Source organism: Nelumbo nucifera, chromosome 7, assembly GCF_055504915.1.
Source record: "Nelumbo nucifera cultivar China Antique chromosome 7, China Antique-T2T, whole genome shotgun sequence".
Classification (NCBI taxonomy): Eukaryota; Viridiplantae; Streptophyta; class Magnoliopsida; order Proteales; family Nelumbonaceae; genus Nelumbo; species Nelumbo nucifera.
Genome location: NC_142655.1, coordinates 9,237,691 through 9,260,815, shown reverse-complemented (window position 1 = coordinate 9,260,815; position 23,125 = coordinate 9,237,691). Strand labels below are relative to the sequence as shown.

At 38.3% G+C, this 23,125-nt stretch overlaps 1 protein-coding gene across 1 annotated transcript in view; it reads left to right on the top strand.

Moving 5' to 3' along the window:
* Window positions 1-345: 345 nt before the first annotated feature.
* Window positions 346-23,125, top strand: part of LOC104613456 (uncharacterized) — a 31,633-nt gene continuing 8,853 nt past the window's right edge. The window contains exons 1-7 of the mRNA XM_010281282.3: window positions 346-3,402; window positions 3,558-3,797; window positions 8,349-8,478; window positions 17,123-17,275; window positions 18,664-18,908; window positions 19,015-19,084; window positions 22,549-22,755. Coding sequence (XP_010279584.1) covers window positions 596-3,402; window positions 3,558-3,797; window positions 8,349-8,478; window positions 17,123-17,275; window positions 18,664-18,908; window positions 19,015-19,084; window positions 22,549-22,755 — 3,852 coding nt within the window. The 5' untranslated portion in view covers window positions 346-595. The remainder of the gene's footprint in view (window positions 3,403-3,557; window positions 3,798-8,348; window positions 8,479-17,122; window positions 17,276-18,663; window positions 18,909-19,014; window positions 19,085-22,548; window positions 22,756-23,125) is intronic.

Below are 23,125 nucleotides of genomic sequence, written 5' to 3'. Positions count from 1 at the left end.
ACAAATTTGCTATTTTTCATAAAAAAGAACTTTTCTCCTTTTTCATATATGTCATACGTCAAGTTTATCAAATGCCACTTAAGCTCCATGTGATTGGAAACTAGATGAATTATTCAAATGATTCGCTTTTGTCCTTATTTTTGTTCTTGTTCTTATTCATTTCATTCAACATAAACACTACTTGGTCTTGTTGGAATTATACTAGGAGTCAGGCCCGGTTTGACCACCGGTCCAGATAATTTTGAAACGATGGAGATCTCTGGCCAATAATTAAATCCCACGTAAATTCCAACAAGATCAGGGTCAATTGCTAATGGCAATGGTTCACTACGGAAAAACCTCCTTTCAAAGAAGAAGATCAAAAACTACACGAGAGAAAAAGGAGGAGAAAAAAACCTCCAACCCCTCGTGACATTTCTCCTTTTCCTTGTAAAGCAAGCGAAGGGACGAAGAGAGAACAACAACGATCCGCAGGAAATCGAACCAACCACATCTTCAATCACCGGCGCCGTTAACCATTTCGTCCTTTCGGCATCCCATCAATCGGAGAAAGTTTGCATTCCCTGCCGTCCGTTTTCATGAATCCTAGCCTGAAATGTCGCCGACGTTGGTAGATTTCAGAAATCCGGCGACCACCCCGCAAATGCAATCAAGGAGCTCGTCTCTTCAAAGCTCTAACCCCAAAGGTCAGATCTCTTCTTCTCCTTCTTCATTCGATATCGGTAGTTTTGCTTCAAAGAATCTCGCGGAGCAACGAGGGAAGTCGTGGCAGACCGATTCTGAGATGATGAATTCATCGAATCTCGGTCGTGGTGCTTCTACTTCTAGAAATGCCAATGAGGGTGGTGTTGATATCAATTTTACTTCGCCGTCTGCGTCGCGGGTTGGTTCTGAGAAGCCCTCCTTGGCACCACAGTCGGGGCTGTCGAAGCCCCGGTTAGTGAAGGTACGAAAAAACTTGAGTTCTCACCTCGGAAGGTCAACACCACTCTCGGGGACTCGAGTTGATCAGGGTTTTAATCTGTTTCGTCCAGCTTCCGAGAGTTCGGATCGCATTGACGATGATTGTAGAATGAAGGAGTTGCGTGATCAGTGGCAAAGCTGGAATCCATTCTCACCTGACTCTGCGTACAATAGTAGAGGATCAAGTACTTCAGGTGCTTCAAGTTCCACCATTAATCAGAAGTTTGGTCAGTCAGGTGAAACGACTTTTGTATTTGGAGCAAATCACAGCAATCTGGTATCGAGTTCAAATGTAGGTAACAGCGACCCTGGTGATATGGTGGGCAAATCGCTTCCAGATGACACGAGGAGGTTGGACATTGGAATCGAATCAGAGAATCGGAAGGAAAAAGATGCTCCGTTTGTTTCTGGTGCCAGTGGAAGAGAAAGTTTCAATTTGGGTAAGGATTCAAGTGGCGGTGTTTTTGTATTTGGAAGTGGCAATCAGAAAAGCTCTGATTTTGATGGAAGTGCAGCATCGAAGCTCCCAGATGAGATGAAAAAATTGAACATTGAAAACTCTGGGAGTGGTGAAGGTGTTCAGAAGGCTGAGGATGTTAATCTTAACTCCAAGGCTAATGATAGAATACCGACATTTGTCTTTGGAAGTAGTAGTAATACAACTGGTGGTTTTCAAAGAAGTGTGGAATCTAAGCTTCCAGATGAGATGAAGAAATTGAACATAGAAGATCCTGGTAATGTTGATGGTACTAATAAGTCTAATGATGCTAAATTTGACCCTAAAACCAATCATAAGAATGTTTTTGTCTTTGGAAGTAGTAAGGACAATGCCAGTTCATTTGGTAAAAATTCAGCCACTTCGCTACCTGATGAGATGAAGAAGAAGTTGAACATAGAAGGCTCTGGCATGGGTGATGGTGCTGAGAAGACTAAAGTAGATAATCTTAAACCCAATGATAAGACTCCTTTTGTCTTTGGAAGAAGTAAAAGTACTTCTGGTCCTTCTGGTCTGAGTGCTGAAAATACTCTGCCTGATGAGATGAGGAAACTGAACATTGGAAGTGGAAAAGATTATGTTGGTGGGATAGATACAGGTTCTTCTTCTTCTAGACTATTTGTTAAGGAGACAAAATCTGATCCTTCTCTTGGTAACTCTGTTCCCACACCATTCACTTTTCAGGCAGGATTACATGATCAAAATTCAGGCTTGGACCAAGTTCCTGTGGTTAAATCAAATAATGATAATGATACCAAAGTGGATGGTGGTGTTGCATCATCAGCTTCATTCTCATTTACTGCCACTGGTGTCCAATCTGTAGGAAATATTTATGAAATGCCTCCTGAAGACACAGATGGTAAGAAAGCTGGCTTTGTGTTTACAAGCACAGGGAATCGACCTGGGACACCTAATGTGGACCTCAAAACACCAAAACAGGATGCTTCTTTTTCCTCTACAGGAAGCCTATTTGCTGGGTTAAACCAAAAGTTGGAATTTAGTGCAAAGAGGGACACGGTCAAGGACACAAAGTTAAAGAAAAAGAAGGGAAAGTTGAGGCAGTCTGCCTCAGAGCACCGTTGGGCTGGGAAAGATCAGTTTTCAAGGGGAAAAAGTTCCCAAGAAAACCCAGAGTCTCCTGGAAGCTATTCACCCATGGATTTTTCTCCTTATCAGGAAACTTTAGCAGCTGATCAATGTTCCAGAGAAACTTCAGTGGCATCAGACGAATCTATCCACCTTAACCAAAAATATATGTCAACTGATACATATCCAACAGTTTCTACTGATGCAGCAGCTCAGGGTTTTGTTGCTGCAACACAACATCCAGGTATCAATAAACATGATCTAAAGTGCAGAGAACTAAATGAGGAAAAGGTCAATTGTTGTATTGAGCAAAGTGTTGGTTGTGAACATACTTCAGATGATTTTGTTTCTGCAGCTGAAAATGAGTGTTCAAAGTCTGAATCTGAGAAGGTGGATGTTAACAGTTATTGTAGTGTTTCTACTGCAGAAGCTGACCGTAGTTTTTGCTCAAACATAGAGAGGAAAGAAGGTGATGCCGGGGCACAATTTTGTTTTGTAGGCTCGGAAGATTCTGGTGAGGCTAACTTCACTTTTGCTGCATCGTCCTCTGGCCAAGGTCATGTTTCAGCAGCGAAGCGTGGTTATAGAAAGAAAAATCGAATGAAAGTTGGTCAAGATTCGTATACTTTTACCCCTACCTCAAAAGTTCAGGTTCCATCTCCTTCCGTGCAGTTTTTTCCACTTGCTGGTAGTTCTTTTCCTTCAGGCCCTGGGCAGGGTAAAAAAGAACAAATTTCTCAAAGCAAAGGGGAGCATATACCTGAAGCATATAAAGAATCAGAAGTCAAACAAGGGTCAATCTCAACAACAGCTGAAACTTCTGCAGTTCAGGAGACCTGTGAAAAGTGGCGACTCAGGTTCTTTTATATTTATACAGTGTGATCGTTTTGCTAACCATCTTTTGAATCAAATCTTATTTCTAGTTTTCTCTCTTTTAGATTTTGCCTGATTAGTTTTCAAAATAGACTTTTTGTGAGCCATAACTGACAGTGCTGTATTTAATTTTTATCAGGGGCAACCAAGCTTATGCTAATGGTTTTCTATCAAAAGCAGAGGATTATTATACACGGGGGGTGAATTGTATTTCTCCAAATGAGACATCCAGAAGCTGCCTTAAGGCTTTGGTATTGTGCTATAGCAACCGCGCAGCCACAAGGATGTCTCTTGGGAGGATGAGAGAAGCACTAGGGGATTGTATGGCAGCTGCTGCATTAGATCCCAATTTTATGAAGGTTCAAGTTAGAGCTGCAAAGTAAGAATTCCCTTTTTTGTTGCCTTTTTTATGATAAAAAGACTTTTATTAAACAAAGAAGAACATATGGGCTGGTAACAAAGGTGGCCTGTTGCTGGACAGATGTGGGGAAGCCTATAAGGACCTTGTCTTTGCATCTCTTCAATTGCTTGATTTTTTACTTAGGCTTCTGAGACAGATCCAATAGTGTGTAAAGGTATCTAAAGGAACTGTAGTATTGCACTATGAAGGATCTTACCCCTAACTTAAATGGTTAAAGGCTAAGGAACGCAAACTTCTTGTGCTAATAACTTAAAAGGACTTCATATGTGTGTGTGTGTGGATATCATTAAGCAACCTGACCAGCAGTTTAAAAGGACTTCATTTGTGTGTTGAATTATATATATTATAAAGTTTGACTAAATAAAAAGGTGTTTAAGAGATGGTTTTGTCTGGTAATCATATTGAAAGGCTTATTAGTATCTCCCACATCAAAGCTTTAACAGTGTGGATTTGTAGTACAATTAGCAGTTTAATATTAGTTTTTTTTTTTTTTCTTGTGCGTTCTTTTTAATGATTTAACACAATGTCCTTAGGCCCAACCACGTTACCTTCACCTTTTCCTCTTAGTTTTTCTTTCTTTTTTTGTTCTCTCTCTCTCTCTCTTTTTGAGTTTTCTTCATTTGTGTTGCTTGTTACATAAATCAGCTTTTCATATGGAATAGAACTTCAGTTACATCCATAGTTTTCAAGGCGCCAAGGCGAGGCTAGGCGACAGGGGGGCGCCTCGGCATTGCCTAGGCGATGGATTTTTTTAAGTAAAAATCAAATATCCTAGGGTAGTTCCCTAGGTTCCATAACCAACTTTCTTTAATAACTATGAAAATTATAAACTTCATGTTTAAGTATACAAAAACAACATATTTATAAGAAAAATAAGAAAGGAAAGAAAATTAAAAAAATATAGGGGCTGAACCTCTATTTTTGTTATAGGGAAAGAAGAAAAGAAAAGGTAGAAGAAGAAATGTGTTGATTAGGCAAAATTTTAAGTTCTTCCCTTACTGGTTCAGATTTTGAAGTCATTGAGGGTTCAATACAGCAGTTAGCAATGCTTGTGTTGATTAAACTCTAACAAATAAGAAAATAACAAAAAGAAATTAATTTATAAACACAAAAATGAATATTTTTCTTTAATAATGTCTATTTTATAATTATAATCTCAAAAAAAATAACAATATAAAAGTGTTTTATTACACAGTATGAAAAACTGCTTGGCGACTGGGCGAGGCGAGACTCCAAGGGCGCCTTGTCGCCTAGGCGTCACCTCGACAACTATGGTTACATCTAAAATAAGACGATGATTCCATTCTTGGCTTTACAACCATGTTTGGTCTTGAATTCTATTTGGTGGTAATGGAAATCCATCAGCGTCCCTTCTTTATTGTCTTGCGTTTACTTCTTTTAGGAATTGGTACTGTTATATTTGGTTGTGACGACTGACGAGCCTTCATCATCATTGTTTTTCCTCTGGATTGACAAGATGTTAATCACAAGATTATGGTTAGGAAGTAGGGTACTAACCGTACTATACACTGTTAAAGCTTCTTCAATGTTGTGAAGAATTAGTATCTCCCATCTTTTCTTGAGTTGTCCTATATAATGCTTCTATTGTAAAGTATGTTATCTGGTGCTTCTTTGGTGTGTCATAGGATGGTGCTTCATCACCTATTAGTGGAACTGTGGAAGTATTATCAGTTTACATGATTACAGAAGACCTTAGCTGACATTTCGATTTTTACTAACGAACACTTTTGATATTGTGAAAATCTCATATTCTCATGAATTCTCTTCGTGTTGGTGCATTCTTTCAAGTAAATATGATATTCCTTGAGGTACCAGGAATAAATATTAGATCTTTAACTTTTTTTTTTTGATAAATAACTGAAGTTATTTCATTAAAAAGAAACAGAGGCCAGCTACACTAGAACAAGCGGCTGGCCAAAGAACAATACAAGCTTAAGAGAAAAGCAAAAACCACTCAGAAAAAAAGAGAAAAAATCTACAGATTAAAGCCCGGTCCAGGACAACCCCAATCGAAAGAAACTTTCCCCACCCCAGCTCTTGCCAAGGAGTCTGCTACTGTGTTAGCACTTCTAGGTACCGAGTTGAACGAGGGGTTCAAAATGGAACCTAGAGAGCTGGCCAGTGTCACCAATGGTCTGAACTGCCAAGGTGAGTGAGTCAGAGAATCCAACCAGCCTACCACTGTTTGACAATTGCCTTCCACCTCCACATTCCTCCAAACTTTACATCATTATTAGTTTTAGCCTTGAATTAGAGCCAATAACTCTGCTCTTTAGGAATTTCGTTCCCCAATTGGACCTGAATAACTAAGGATGATGATGCCTTGACCGTCCCTCATCGCTCCTCCTACTCCAGACATTCCTGGATTGTCCAAGCATCCCCCATTGAATTTCAATTTAAACCTTCCTAGAACAGTGGAGATCACACCATAGACCTTTGGGGGTTACTTGTGGAAAAACCAGCTACAATATTCCAACCTCTCAATAAATCATTAAGAGGAATGCCAGAAAATTCTTTACATACGATGATTCAGTGTTTTTCTGTAATACTTCTGTGAGCAATTAGAGTATTTGATGGAAACTTTTTGGTGGTTTGAAGCAGTCTCAGGGCTGCGTCTGAATATCCTTAAAAATGAATTGGTGGCAGTGGAAGAGGTTCAGGAATTGCAAGATGGGGCAGAATGTTGGGGTTTCAAGGTGGGGAAGCTGCCAATCAAATATTTGGGAATGCCATTAGGGGCTAAATGCAATTCAAAATCTATTTAGGAACCTATCGTAGAGAGGTGGAAAAGAAATTGGCTGCGTGGAAGTCCAAATATTTATCAAAATGGGGTAAGTTCACTTTAATTAAATGTGTGCTGTCATATATCCTGGGCTATTTACTGTTCATGTGCCCAATTCCAGTGGGGATGGCAGCCCCTATTGAAAAGAGAACGAGGGAGCTCTTATGGAAAGGCTGGAAGGACGATAAGAAGATTCATCTAGTAAACTGGGGAAGGGTCTGCAAGAACAAGAAAAATGGAGGTTTGGGAATCAGAAGATTGAGAGATTTGAATATTGCCCTTCTTAGTAAATGGTTTTGGAGATTTGGAGAGCAAGAGAATAGCCTGTGGAGGACAGTAATTAAAGCAAAATATAGCCTAAGAAGCAGGGGTTGGGAGCCAGGTGAAGCAAGTCAACCATATGGTTGCTTTGTATGGAAAGGGATAGAGAAAAACCTATAGTCGTTTCCGCAAGGAAAGCATTTTTGAAGTGGGGAATGAAACCAAGATCAGGTTCTAGAAGGTTTACTGATGTGGAGGCAGTCCTTTGAAAGATGATTTCCTTGAGTTATTTGTTGTAGCAGTGGATAAGGAAGCAAGGTAGCAGCAGATTATTTGCAGTTTTCCAGGGGAAATTGCGTTTGGAATCCCCTTTTCAGAAGAGCTTTAAATGACTGTGGGATTAAACTTTCTGCTTGTTTGTTGCAAAAGCTTCATAGTACTCATATTAACCCTATCAGAGATGACAGAAGAGTGTGGCTGGGTGGGAAATAACCCAAAGCTCCGAGAACCCCCTATTTTGCTTATGTTGTTCATTCTTTCATTGCAATAAAATATCTTCTTAAAAGGCAATGAATGTTGTAAAATCATTATTTTTTATGTGAGAAATAAGAATTTCAGACCCTAACATAGACTTGTTCGGGCTTGCCTCGAGGGGTGTGGTTGGGGGTCCGGGGGCGGAGCCCCAGGCCCAGCCGTTAGACTAAAAAAAAAGCAAAAAGTGCAAAATTTTAAAAAGGCGCACGCCTGGGCTGAGGCGCAAGGCGCACCAGGCGCGCGCCGTTTGAAAGAGGTGAGCCTAGGACCTGGGCGAGGCACAGATCGCCTCGCCTGTGTGCCCAGGCACGCCTTTTAAATCACTGGCCACACCCGAGAAGCATAGGAGCAATGCAGCAACATATGATTAGTGCTTTCCCCATTCTTTAGGAAAGAACACACACATGAGGGGAAATTGACCAGTTTCTGCACTTTCTTTGGAGTAAGCAAATGGTCTTTCTAGTATTAACAAGTAGAGAGGTGGTTTACAGTTTCATTGCTTTTTCCCCTCGTTTGATTTGAAGTACATACTTTAAGGTTGAGATGGCTGTGTGTAGAAACTAATCACTATACAAATGCGCTGTTTCAGAATATTCATATGGACATGATTTGGCACATTAAGTTGAGGTCCACCAATTGGTCATAGACAATGTGTTATGTGATTTTTGCTTAAAAGAAACATAGTAAAGGTTTTGATGATGTTTTCATGGACCTCTATTCATCCAGCTATTTTGACTTTAAAATAACTCATTTGCTCCTAATTGTTCCTTATTTTGCACGGTCATGTTGTGTCAATAAGAATGTTCTATGTATTCTATTTCATCAGAGGCTACCTTAGAATTGGGCAGCTACATAAGAAATGAAAGACAATTTGATGTCCTTTAATTTCACCTTTTCTTTTTCTACTCCAGCTGTTATCTTGCATTGGGGGAAATTGAAGATGCTGTGAAATATTTCAAGAAATGCTTGCAGTCAGGAAATGAAGTATGCTTGGACCGCAAACTTGTAATAGAGGCCTCTGATGGTCTTCAAAAAGCTCTGGTACTGTACTCTTTTTATTTATTCATTTATTTATTTTTGTTATTTACCTGATTCTGAACATGCTTGCAAACCATTATCCTGTTTAGCATATCATGATGCCAAATTAGGAAAGATTTTTCTTAGCTGAGTTTTATTCAATTTAAAAAGGTGCGACATCCATGTCTGGTTTCATTTTAAGTAGATAGAGTCACTTATTTGTGATGTCCCTTATAATTTATGTATGCTGAGGTTGTAGAGAATTCTTGATCATCACTTAACAGCATTCACATGTCTATACAAATATTGAGTGAAGCATTAATATCTGGGTTCCTTATTTTCTATTTTTTCTTTAAGTGAAATGCCTGTAAATGAAAAGAAATTAGAGATGGCTTCCCTTTGGCAGGAATTGAAGTGCAATTCAATGTGATGCTCGCTTATTCACCAGAGGGGTTGGGTTCTATGATAGATTAGTGAGATTTTGGTGCTAAAGTTTGGTTCCTATAGATGCTATAAAAAATGGCTTGGATCCTATGGATATAGCTCCATTGTAGTATGTTGATGAGTATGGAAGGAAGAGACACAATTGCATTTTTGAGAGAAATACTGATTGTTTGTTAGTTTCATATGTTTTTTTGGGTTCCTGAGATTAGTTGACTACTCTTTTCCTAATTCTGGGAATTGTAAATCTATGCATCATTGATATGTCATATGTGTTAGATTTTTCACATCTGTATCACAGTTTTGATGTTTGAACATGGTACTTTCCTCTTCTGCTCAATAATAGAAAACCTTACTTTTTTAAGAAATTGAAATAAGATGGGTAAGAAAGTCAGCTAATTGTTTGGTAAATGTTTTGGCTAAGCAAGAAGTTCATAAACATCAAATGTATTGGGATTAATTGTAACAGAGTGATGGGGTGTTTGTTGCTGTTACAGGTTTCTCAGTTTTCACAACCTCTTGTTTAACCTTTTTTCTAATTCAAGTAATTGATAAAGTTTTCTGTGTTGCTGATCGAAAGATATTTCTGTCCAAAAAGAAATCTAGATCACAGAACCTACTTATCAAAGAGTATTAAAAATAGTCATCATCATCGTCTAAGCCTTGTCCCAACTTTATGGGGTCAGCTACATGAATCCTATTTTGTCATTCTGTTCTATTCAGTGCCATATCCATTGTCAAATTATGGGCACAAAAAGCATTAGAAATAGTATCATAATCAAAAAAAGTTGTGGAGACAAACATCCCTAGAAAGATGCTTGATCACCAGCCAGGATCTAAGCATACCAACTGCCTAGTTTAAGGGTCTGTTTGTTTCCTCTCAACTCTTATCTCTTAAGAGGAATCTTATAACTCTAAGAGGAAAATGAGTGTTTGTTTCTACTTATCTCTTATCTCTTAAAGTGGAATCTTACAACTTTTTGTTTTCTAATGATAATCCCAAAAGGCAAACAAAAGTTCTCATATATGGGGTTAAAATGGACACTTGACAATTTTCAGAATTCAGAACAACATTCTCTGCATTCAAAGTTCAGAGGAAAGAAAAGTTCACCAATACCAATATACCTCTTAATGTAATTATTGCACTTTCAGATGTCAGACGTCAGAGCAAACGAACAAGCCCTAAGAGATCATCTTCAAGTGTGCCTTTATTCTTGAAAATGCACAGGTTTCTTTCATTCCATAGTGTTGTAAGAGCTGAACCCTGCGTGGGCCTTATGTTTATGTTATAAGTTATTTCTGGGCCTTAAGTTATTGGGCCTGTTTTATTACTAATCAGGCGCAGAGTTGTACTTTTATCCCTTTTTGAATCTTGATATAAATTCCATTCTCTAGGGCTGGCTGAAGCTAAGCTGCTGCCCAACAACTCTTTTCTTCTTCTTCTTCTTCTTTTCCTCCCTTCTCTCCAAATCTTCTTTTCAGGTTAGCAAACATGGTATCAGAGCATTGGAGATCTTTCTTCGTTCGACCTGCTGTTTATCTTTTTTTTTTTTCCTCTCTTCACTCCTCTTTTTTCTGTTTGCTGTTTGGAGTGACCTAGGACAGGTATAACTCATTGACTTGCTCCTAGGGTTTCCCTTTGGGTGTATGGACCAAGGGGAGTTTTTCTACCTAGACATATTTCCTACTAGACACTATTTGAAGCCTGTAGCCATTCAGCTACTAAGGAGATCTGTCCAGAACAGGTCCATAAGGACTAACTAGATAGTCCTAGTTTTAACTTAACTCTAGATTTAGGGTTCAGATTTCTGTTGGCTGTTGCAGGAGTATTCCTCAAGAGCATAAGAACTCCAGGGTGTTTTGTGAGAAGTGGTTTGTAAGGTATTTGTTCTTAAAGAGATGTCTTCAGTTTCAGATACAGCAGCTGTAGAGGAAGTGTCTTCCAAGAACAATCGGTCTGTTGGGGGGTTTCTAATATTGAAGTTGCCAGCATGCAGCGATTACAGATTACTAGTGTTTTATTGGATTAATATAATTTCAGAGACTGATCTGTTTCAGCCAATTTAGTCATAACTGGAAATGGACTTTTGGGATATATTAATGAAAAAAGGAGCCTAAAGTGGATGATGATGAATACCTAGCTTGGTGTAGAGAAAATGCTATGGTTATGTCCTGGCTGCTAGCATTCATGACTCCAAGGGTGGCCAGAACTCTCCAGCACTTCTCAGCAGCCTTTAAAATCTGGGAGAAGGTCACTAAGACTTGTGGACAGCACAAAAATAATGCGAGAATATATAGACTGATTCAAGACATGCTGTTCTGTAGCAAGGAGATATGTCTGTGGCTATGTACTTTGCTACTCTAGAGGGATTATGGGAAGAACATGATCATCATTTTGTGATTTACTGCAATAGAACTAGTGATAAATAGAAGTATGACAAGCAAACAGAAGAAGGCCAAGCTTTTAAATTCTTAGCAAGGTTGGATCCAATATATGAAGGGATAAGATCACAGATTTTGGGTAGAGATGAACTCCTAGATCTCCAACATGTTTACTATCTTGTGATAAATGAAGAGATGAGAAGAAAGGAGATGTAGGTAGATAATTAGTTGCAACAGTTGGAGCATTCTGCCCTTGTATCCTCAGCTCCAAAGGGAGGGAAGGGGGCTGATAAGAAGCACCGTAAGTGTTCTAATTGCGGAGGTGAAAAATACACTAAAGAGACATGTTGGATTCTTCATCCACACCTGAAACCAGCTGAATTAAGAAAATAAAAGATGCCACAAAAAGGACGGGTGTAAGGGGAAATACGGCTATGTCTAATATTGCTGATGGCAGAAGAATTCATATATGGTTACTGCTTCCCTAACGGGTCAGACCACTAGTTCCTCTACTTTTGGAGCCCTCTTGGACCTTATGGCTGATGAGGTCGAAATTCTTAGTTGGGCTATGACTCGGTTTAGAAGCAACTCCATTCCTTTATCTTCTTTTGCTAAAGCAAGTACTGCCTTTTTCCATAGTGTTACTAGCTCCATTCAATCCCAACTATTAGATTATTGATTCGGGTACTTCTTATCATTTAATTCCTGGCCAAGATAAGGTGAGAGTAGCTGATAGTTCCTTCTCCACTATTTATGGTAAGGGGGAGGTGAACCTCAGTGATGATCTCTCTCTTAAGTCAGTTCTGCATGTTCCTAATTTTGCTTCAAACCTGTTATCTGTTTCTAAGCTTACTAATAATTTGAATTGCAGTATAACTTTTTCTCTTACTCATTGTATCTTTTAGGACAGATTGACGAAGAGAATGATTGGGAGCGGTCAGCCACAAAGCTGGAGGCCTATATTATTTCAATGAAGATATTAGTTCGACCCTGCATACATCTTCATTCAGTGGTAGCAACAATTAGGAGTCCCTTACTAGGTTGCATTTGTGGCATGCTGGGCTGGGTCATTTGTCCTTTTCTTTATTGAAAATGTTGTTTCTAGCAAGGTTTTAAAAACCGACCCTCAAATGGAACCACTGTGGCCATCGGTTTTCGGGTCAGCAGTTCAACCATCCGGGTTGAATGGTTCAAGTGGTTTTGATTAGATTGGAAAATTAGGGCAAATATATCATTACTCTTTTAGTCTTTTATGAGAAAAGAGAGACATCTGTGGTTGTTGGTTGAGAAAGAAAGAAAGGAAGAATGGAAGGAAGGAAGGAAGGAAGGAAAGGACGGAAGAATGTAGAACTACATGTTCAGTTTTAGATAATAAAATTTGTGCTCCTTTTGATTTGGTTCACTTTGACGTTTCAGGCCCTTCACCCCATGCTTCTATGGATGTCTATCGTGATTTTATTAGTTTTGTCGATCACTATTCACAATGCACTTGGATATATTTGTTGAAATGTTGTGCTAATGTACCATAGATAGACAATAATGCTTTTCTATAAGATGGTCGAGACACAGTTTAGTAAAAGAATCAACAGTTTCACTTTGACAATGCAGCTGAATATTTTAAAGGTTCCTTCAATATCTTCTTAGAAGAAGGATGTGAACTTCATCAGTCTTCATGAGTTTATACTCCCCAATAGAATGGGGTTGTTGAGAGAAAGAATAGATACCTTTTGGAAACTGCAAGGGCATTATTATTTTGGCACAAGGTACCTAAGAAGTATGTGTCTCGGGTAGTTCTTTCAACTTTATAACTGATAAATAGGATGTGCCCTCTAGGGTGTTGGATAGGGAAACTCCTTTCTCTGTTTTGTGTCCTACTCAAAATGATTTTTCTTTGCCTCTCAAAGTGTTGGGGTGGTGTGTTTGTTATGTCCATGTCAAGGATCCATCATAAACTAAATTGTATCCTAGGGCTATTTGGGGTGTCTTTCTGGGGCATTCTTCTACACAGAAGGGGTTCAAGTGTTATGATCCTGTTTTTGGCAGAAAATTTGTAACCAAGGATTTTGTCTTCCATGAATCTCAATCTTACTTTCAGTCTTCCGAAAATTCTCTTCAGGGGGAGACTAGTGGGGTGGAAGAGGATTCTTCTTCTTCTCCTTCATTCTTTGTGCCACCTCTTGTTCATCTTCTAGCCCTCCACCTTCTACTCCTGACCTTTCTAGCTCTAGTACTTGCCTAGATGAAGCTGATGGGACTACTCCTACTAATGATTCTGATGAAGGAGATGATGTTAGGAATGGTAACACTAATCTCAATCAACAGAAGGAGCTGAAAACATTCTATAGGAAGAGAAAAAGGGATCCTCTAGCTTGTGATGTCAACCGACTAGACTCCAATCAATCTGATCCTGTTGATCCAGGTAATTCTAGTGCTCGTGTTTCTTCTTTGATTTCTGATTTAGACCTTCCGATTGCACTTTGTAAACCAATTTGTTCTTGCACTACTAGACATCCTATTGCCAAATATGTTTCCTTCCAGATACTTTATAAATGATTCTAAATGGAGTGAGGCAATGAATGAAGAAATGATGGCCTTAGTGAAAGTCAAAACTTAGGAATTAGTAGATCTACCAAAAGGAAAGAGTACAGTGGGATTTAAATGGGTCTTTACTATGAAGCATTAGAGCAGATGGTATTGTGAAAAGGTGCAATGTCTGGTTGGTAGCAAAAGGGTTCACATAGAAAGAAGGAATTGACTACAAGAAGACTTTTGCCCCATTTGTAAAGCTGAACACTTTACATCCTGTTGTCCCTGGTAGCAAATTACGCTTGGGAATTACTCCAAATAGATGTAAAGAACACATTCTTAAATGGGGAATTACATGAGAAGTGTTCAGGAATCCTCATCTTAGGCATGACTTCCAAGGGAAAGTATGCAGACTAAAGAAGGCTCTATATGGGCTAAAGTAGTCTCCCCATGCTTGGTTTGAAAGGCTTTGTGGAGCCATGAAGAACATTCAGAGTGGTGCTGATCATACATTATTTATAAAGAGGCAAGGCAAAAATCTTATTGCTCTCGTAGTGTATGTGGATGACATGGTCATCATTGGGAATGATCCAGAAGAGATAACGAGACTGAAGTTCTTAGCATCATAGTTTGAAATCAAAGATTTGGGCCATCTTAGGTACTTTCTTGGAATTGAGGTTTTAAGGTCCAAAGAAGTTATATGCATATATCAATGGACAAAATCATGGTTTATAGGAAAACTATTTTATTTGTCTCTTACTAGGCCAAATATAGCTTATGATGTTCATGTGGTGAGTCAATTTATGCATGCACCCAAGGTTCCACACATAGAGGTTGTTTAGAGAATTCTTAGATACTTAAAAACTTGTCTCGGAAAGGGATTCTTGTTCAAGAAGCATAACAAACTTGAGGTTAAAGCTTTCACTAATGCTGATTGGGCAGGTTCCATGGGTGATAGAAATTCTATGTCTAGCTATTGTACCTTTGTTCGAGGAAACTTGGTTACTTGGAGGAGTAAGATGCACAATGTAGTTGCAAGATCAAGTGTTGGCTGAATATAGGGCAATGGCTCATGGTGTTGCAGGACTATTGTGGCTTTGGATTTTACTTGGTGAATTGGTAATAAGGGTTGATAGTCCTCTAAAGCTATATTGTGACAACAAGGCTGCAATTAACATTGCAATTAATCCAGTACAACTTGACAGAACCAAACACATCAAGGTTGATAGGCATTTTGTAAGGGATAGAATTGTTTTAGGTGAATTGTGTATTCCCATACCTTTCGAGATGCAACTTGCATCACTAAAGACCTGCCTTCGGTGAAATTTCATGGACTACTTGGCAAGCGGGGCATGATGGATTTCTATGCTTAGCTTGAGGGGGAGTGTTGTAAGAGCTGAACCCTTTGTAGGCCTTATGTTTATGTTATAAGTTTATTTCTGGGCCTTGAGTTATTGGGCCTTTTTTTTTGTTGCATAAGGTCATGTTACCAATCAGGGGCGAAGTTGTACTTTTATTTCTTTTTGAATCATAATATGAATTCCATTCTCTAGTTCTGGCTAAAGCTAAGCTGCTACCCAACAACTTCTTCTTCTTCCCTGGAAAGCATAAATTCACATGAAAGGCCCCTAAAAGACAGCTCCATAAAACCGTGGCTAGATTGTAGTGAAGGAACAAATGGTTTGGAGTTTCTGCCTCTCAGTTGCATAAAACACAAAAGTTAAGAGGTATCTGGAAGACCTATATCTCTCCCATTTAGGTTATCCACTGTGAAACATTTATCCAGTACAATGATCCACAACATTTAAGAAATTTGGGAGGAACATCTCTATACCAAAAGTTGGAACTTGGTGTAGGTATGGCACTGCAGAGATGGTCCAAATTCTAGAGTTAGAGTGTAGAATGCTGGGAAGAACAAGGCATTAGGGACGAGACTGGATTGGAAGATGAGAATAGAATTCTTCGGGAATAAAGGACGGAATGATGCTAGGGCTAGAATGCTCAACTACTCAGAATGATAGAACAGTTGGAGCTGAAGGAACTCTAGGGTTAGGTCACTGGTGACAATCTAACTCCAAAGGTATCAAATGACTCAAAAAAATGACCCTCTTTCATGTCATAAATCCTACTATTTATAGATGAAGTGGGGGTTCGCTTTGTGCATGGGCAGGATAAAAAATTCTAGAATATTGCTTAGGTGGTTAAGGGCTCTAGTCCCTAGGTTGCTCTGATGAGGATACGTGTCAGGCTGTGATGCATGGAGCATATTCACTCTGATTCCCATACGCATCTGTCGTGCACAACCTTTTTAGTTATTTTCTCTCTAGAACACAACATGCTTTATTTACTTTGTTTTGCATCCCACAAAGAGTATCTGTGGTTCAGGTCTGAGTGTTAAAGAGTGTCTGCGACTCTGTGGTCCTCCTTAGACAAGTGCTATTAACCAGACTACCGTTGAGCCTATAGTCCTGTTACTGTGGCTAGTCTGCGGCAATACTTTAGTATTACCTAAGTCCATACTTTGTTGTTTAGTCTCTTGAAGAAGGATTTTGAAGAAAAAAATACCATCTTCCTCCCAAAGCCAAATTCTTGTGTCCTCTTCGGCTGGGTGGTTGATGTAGGAGGGGATCCAAAGGTTGTAATTGGATAGTTAAAGGGTGAAAGATTCGTTCCTTGAATATATACCCACGGCATGGAAGGGGGAAAGATCCTTGAGATCTAGGTTGATCATCTCAATGAAATGCATCCTTGGGAGTTTTAAATTCCCCTGTTGATTTCTCTTGTAAGGGAAGCAAAGTGGCTAATGGAATTGGTCTATATTGGGGGTCTGACTTGGAGGGTAGACAATTGAAATATAAAGAATGCTGGATTCTGGTCCTTTTTATGTATTCTATGCATGCATTCTGACAATAGCTAGGCATGTTTCTTCTATGTTGTTTTTGGAAATAAAATTCTTGAACTGTTATCAACAAAAAAAGTAATGAAAAATGTTCTTTTAGTATTATTCTGGCTAGTAAGGTGTGTAGTTATAGTTATCGAAGCATGTTTTTTCTGTCTTTTTTGGCAATAAAATTCTCAAACTGTTACCAACAAAAAAGAAGGAATGGAATGTGACCTTTTTGGTATTGTTCTGTCTACTACGGAATATAGTTATAGTTAATGAAGCCTTTTATTTTGGAGCTGAGCTCTTATCCTTTTTTGTTCTAGTGATGTGGTGCTTCTTTCTGCTTTTTTTTTTTTCCTTTTCTAGTACTGTAGGCTTTGCCAATAGGTGAAATGGTGTAGTGATTGACTTTTATTTAACATTTCTGAATGGCAGAAAGTGGCTGAGCATATGGATCGTTCTACTGAACTCTTGCAAAGGAGAACATCTAGTGATGCGGAAAATGCATTGGAAATAATTTCTGAGGGTTTGTCAATGAGTCCATACTCGGAGAAATTAATGGAAATGAAGGCAGAGTCTCTCTTAAGGGTCTGTGCTGCTTTTAACTCACTACATAGAAAATTCATTACTGTAAAGCCTTTTTTTTTGGAACCGGTATGGTATAACTTATATTAACAGCAAAAAAGAAAATCCATGTACAACAGGAGACTGTACATTGGGGAATATACAAAAAGAAATATTAAACATTTAAACTCATTATACCTGATCACAAAAAATGACATCTGAGTAACTAAAAAAACTGCTAAAAGGTCTTCCTTTGAATGAAGAGTTATTGCCCAACCATGCGAGTAAAAAAACATCTGAACGTTTCTTTCCTCCCATAAACCCAATGTTATTGCCACTGGAATTATGCTCCAAACTACCCTTTTCTCTTGCTACTCTGAAGTCCTAGGCCTTCAAAAACTGCAGAACTGTTTCTGGAAAACAACCTTGAAGTCCAAAAATGCCTCACACTCTATTCCATGATTCTGCAACAAATCTGTAATGAAGAAATATATGATCTGATGTTTCAATGCAGATGTTTCAGAATCTACAGTTCAGACTATCTACTACCATTCCCTTTTTCATGAGATTCTCAGTAGTTAGGCATTTCTAAGGCTGCCACCTACATAAGAAAAGAGATTTTGGAGGGAATAGCAGTATGCCACACTTTCGTACTTGGGAATGAGCTATGACAATTAGTAAGTAAATTGTTATACATCTGACTGAGAATTTTTTATACCGTTCCCGTATCCATTCTCTCTTATCACCCTGGTTTCTTTTCAAGTCAGAAGTATACAACAGCTGCATTGGCTCCATTAGGGATTCAACTTCCCAATCATTCAAGCTTCTTCTAAACAGGGGGCACTACACAATACTGTCATTTTACTTTTGAAAGAAAGTAAAGTATGTTTGTATTAATAAACCAAACTTGTACAAATAGATGATGTACACAGGGACTACATAGATTCTGCCCTGGCAGCTCTATACCCCTCAATCCTGCTTTACAAAAAGATTTTCATGTACAAAAAAGGAATTGAAGCCTATATTTTTAAATAGCTTATGACTTCTGCACAAAGTGGAATTTTCCAATAACATTGAGGTCTTTATTTACTGCAATATCAAAAAGAGCAGGAAAAATCTCCTTCAGAGGCCTCTCTGTAGACCAGCTGTCACTCCAGAAGTTAACATATTCCATTCCTTGTCACATACATGGCACAACCATATGAAGAATTCATCATCCCCAGGTCCCAATATCTGTTCCTTGAACCATATTTTGCTTCAATTAGTCTTCTCCACAGAGCTGAGGGTTCCTTGTTTACATTTTCGTTAATCTAGCTCATTAGTTTTGGAATCTAATTATCTGTTATTCAACCACTTATTTGTTCATTGGAAAACTTGGCCCTGCCATTGATTTACTTTTGGAAATATAACAGCTTCGGAAGTATGATGAGGTGATTCAGCTGTGTGAGCAGACCCTTGATTCTGCAGAGAAGAATTCTGCCACAGAAAGTGCTGATGGCCAGCCAGAAAACATGGATGGCTCTGAAAGCACAGAGTACTCTCCTGCAAAGCTTTGGAGATGGCGCTTGATTTCCAAGTCCTACTTTTATTCCGGAAAGCTTGAAGAGGCCCTTGATTTTCTTGAGAAGCAAGAGCAAGCAGAATCTGTTACTGAAAAGTAATAAAAATTTCATATTGTTATAGTAGTATTTTCTATTGTTAAGTTGAAGCAGGATGTTCTTCATTATATGCACTTGAGGTTTCTAATTTACAAATAATTCCAGGAATGGAGGCAAGAGCCCAGACTCATTAATGTCATTGGCTATTACTGTGCGTGAACTATTACGTCATAAGGTATTGCCAGTCAATGCATAAGCATCTTTCAGTTCATTGACATTTTTATAATTGCAATGCAAACTAATATAGTTTAAGATGTTCTTAGTCTTGTTATCTTTATGTTTGACCCATATATGCCATGCTTTATTTTATTTCTATATCATGAGAATCAGTTTGAAATCTTGACATTAACTGATACACAAGTCTTCCAGTTTCATACAAGACTGTATATCTGGCTTTATTTTTCAAATATAGATAACATTTTGTTGGTAGGTGATTAGGTTCATTCTGTTTTTCTGAAATATTATAAAGGAAAGAGGCAAAATTTGTTAGCTAACCTATATTTCTGGTTATGGAACCATAAAGGAAGGTCACCTCTTAAAAAGTACTATTGTCTTTTAATACTAGAAAAAAGTAGTCTTCAGCAACATAAACCATGGTTGTTTCACAGGATGCTGTTGTGGCATCATAATTATGCTACTTTTTTTACGAGTTACCCTCCTATTAGGCCTTTTTTCTTGTCTGTTTTGATTTCATCATGTTTTAGTTGTCCAGATGGGTGTTTTAATATCATTTCTTCTATTAAATAAAATAGCTTGGGACTTGGGTCTAACATATTGGATGTGAGATGGCCTTGTGTTATTGTGTGATGCAGTGAAATATCTCTTCTTGTATACCTTTTGGTGCAGTGAGAGAACTCACTACTGTCCGATTCTACTATATATACCAGGAAAAACAATATGTCTGACTAAATGCAAGTGTGCTATAAACCAGCCGGCACTGAGGGCTATTTTTCTATTTTCCTTGTCCCTTCTTTTTAGGAGGGTGGGGCTAGGGGGTGTGGGTGTGGGGAGGGAGTTTGTACCTGCAAGGGTCTCATAGAATGACTGAAGTTCTTGAACTAAACCTAGTGATTTAAAAGGCGCGCAGGCGAGGTGCATTTTAGGGTAGGCACCTTGCCCAGTTCCTAGGTTCAAAACCTGATGCGCCTTGCGCCTTAGTCCAGGCATGCACCTTTTGAAAAATTTACGTTTTTTTTTTAACCTAGTAGCTGGGCTGGGGGCTCCACCCTTGGACCCCCAACCACACCCCTCAAGGCAAGCCCAAGAAGCATGTCTTTATTTGCTCACTTTGCTCGCTCACCAAAGCTCCGAGAACCCCCTATTTGCTAATGTTGTTCATTCATTCATCTTAATAAAATATCTTCTTAAATGGCAATTAAAATTATAAAATCATTATTTTTTGTGTGGAAATTAAGTTTGATAAATCCAAGAGGTGGAGGGTTCCAGTTGGGGTTCGAGGTCTTCTTAACTGAGGTTGAACTTGCAATTTCTTTCCATTTTCTTAACAAATCATCTGTTGAAAAATCTGTGAAGAAATCCACTGTTTTCAACCAATGTATTACCCTTATATGGATCAATTCTAGCATGGTTTCCAAACTTCTCTCCTTTTCTAAAAAAATCCATGAGTTTCTTTCTTCCCATATAGTCCAACAAACAACAACTTTAAGACATCTCCACATGATCCTTGACCTTTTTGTTGGGCAGTTGAAAGAAGATGAAGTAAACAAGCTTTGCATATTCATTAGGGAAGTCCACCTACACCCAAACAAAGAAGCAAACCATTCCCATTTTTTTTTTTTTTTGCAAAATGACAGGATATTAGTAAGTGGTGCGCAGACTCACCAACAGCTTTACAAAGAACACATCAGTGAGGAGATAAACATCTATTGGGTCTTTTTCTTTGAAGCAAATCACCTGTGTTGACTCTTTCTAGGAAAGCTTCCCAATAGAAACTCCCAACCTTTAGAGGGATAGGTTGACACCACACTTCTTTAGTAGGGAATGAAAAGCCAATAGGAACAGCCGGTTGTATTAGGGCTTTAAAGGAGGCACAAGTAAAGGAACTTGAAGGAGAAAGAGTCCAAGTCCTACTATTTGTTTTTGTAGGCTCCAAGAAAACCCCATCAAGAATGGACTATGGACATGAGAGTTAAGGTAGTATCCAATTATGTGTCCTTGAGAACTCTTCTAAAACCCAAGTTCCATCCAAACCCAGAGGTTGAGTTCGAGGGTACAAGGAAAGTGGTAAGTGGTTCATTTTTGAAGGTGGAGATAGCAAAGAGGGCTAGAAATTGGTCTTTCAAAGGAGAATCCCCAACCTAAACATGTTCCCAAAACTTAATGGGGTTACCTGAGTGCAAGTCATACTTGATCCAAGGAGAAAATAAAGGTGGAATAGCTTGGATTGCTTTCCAAGGTGATGCCCTTGTAGTTCTGGCCAAAAAATGAAGGTGGAGATAGCAAAGAGGGCTAGAAATTGGTCTTTCAAAGGAGAATCCCCAACCTAAACATGTTCCCAAAACTTAATGGGATTACCTGAGTGCAAGTCATACCTGATCCAAGGAGAAAATAAAGGTGGAATAGCTTGGATTTCTTTCCAAGGTGATGCCCTTGTAGTCCTAGCCAAAATCCCAGAGTCCCATCCATTCTCCGCAAGCCCGTGAATACTACATATTATCTTAGCCCACAGTTTTTCTTTTTTTTTTGATAATTGAAATGATTTTATAAAACAGTTTTTCTTAGCCCACAGTTTTTCCTTTTCCAATGAAAATCTCCACAGCCATTTCCCTAGTAGAGGCAAGTTTCTCTTCCTTACATTCCCAATGCCTAGACCTCCATCCTACTTACATGCTTGAAAATGTTTTATATGTTTGATTTTATTTTTAAATTTTCATTTGAATACGCTTTACATGTTATGTTTATGTATTTTAATTTTAGATAATAGGTTTTTTAAAACATTAGTTTTAAAATTTAAGTTTATATTTTTTATTAATATTATGTATAATATATTTTTTTTATTTTTAGCATTTTTTTGAATTTTCTGATTTTTTATTTTATTTTTAGCATTTTTTTGTATTTTTGCGCCTTGCTTCAAAAAGGTGCATACCTCACCTTGCACCTCGGGCACAAATTGGCCCTTGCACCTTGCGCTTTTAAAACACTGACTAAACCAAATCAGGCAGTATTATGTTCAATGTGCAGGTATATACTCCCTTGGTACTGATTCCTTTATCTCTATTTATTAAGATTACAAGGTGACCTTGTCACATATGTCCTTTTCTTCCTTTCTCTTATATTGGTTTTGTTTTTGTTCCCAGCACCATTGGCTAGTTAATACACCGTCTCTCCTCACACATTTCACAAGTCACCTAGTTACTACAAGGTCTAGGTGTGGTCTAGTTACATATGATTGCTTACATGTTTTATATGCATGATGTTCTTGCCAGAAAGTGATACTTGTTTACTGGGAATAAGTTGAATAGCGTACTTTGTTCATGCAGTTAATATTTCCTGCCCATCCATATTTGTTTATACATAAGCTCACTTTATCTATTTTATTTTTTGGTACTGCTGCTGCAAAACTGAATGGGTTTAGGATTTAAAATATTCCTCGTAATGACTTTTTTTTCTTGACTGCAGGCTGCCGGAAATGAAGCATTTCAATCAGGAAGGCATTCAGAAGCAGTTGAACATTATACTGCTGCTTTATCATGCAATGTTGAATCACGTCCTTTTGCCGCAATCTGTATTTGCAATCGAGCAGCGGCATACCAAGCTCTGGGCCAAATTACTGATGCTATTGCAGATTGCAGTGTAGCAATAGCTCTTGATGGGAATTACCCAAAGGTTAGGATAGTATATTCCATGTAGCACTTGTATGCAATGGTTCTAGAAGATCTTTGAAATGGTTTACTTATGTTCAATGTGTCAGGAAATATTTTAGCTGTATCTTTTTAAAGAAAAATAAAAAACTAGAAAAAAAGAAACATTATAATTTCACTGTCATAGAAAAAGATTAGGAATACTTACTATAGTCACTTGTGTTGGTTTGTCGAAAGGATATTGTCTAAGAAGAATCAATTGTAAGATTATCTGCCAAGCCATCTATCAAAGAAAAAGCAAAAAAAAAAAAAAAGTGCCAAGCCCAAAGCTAAGTAGACTAATCCTGAGAACTCCTTAACTGAGACAGTGATCATGGATATGTGCATCAAACTCA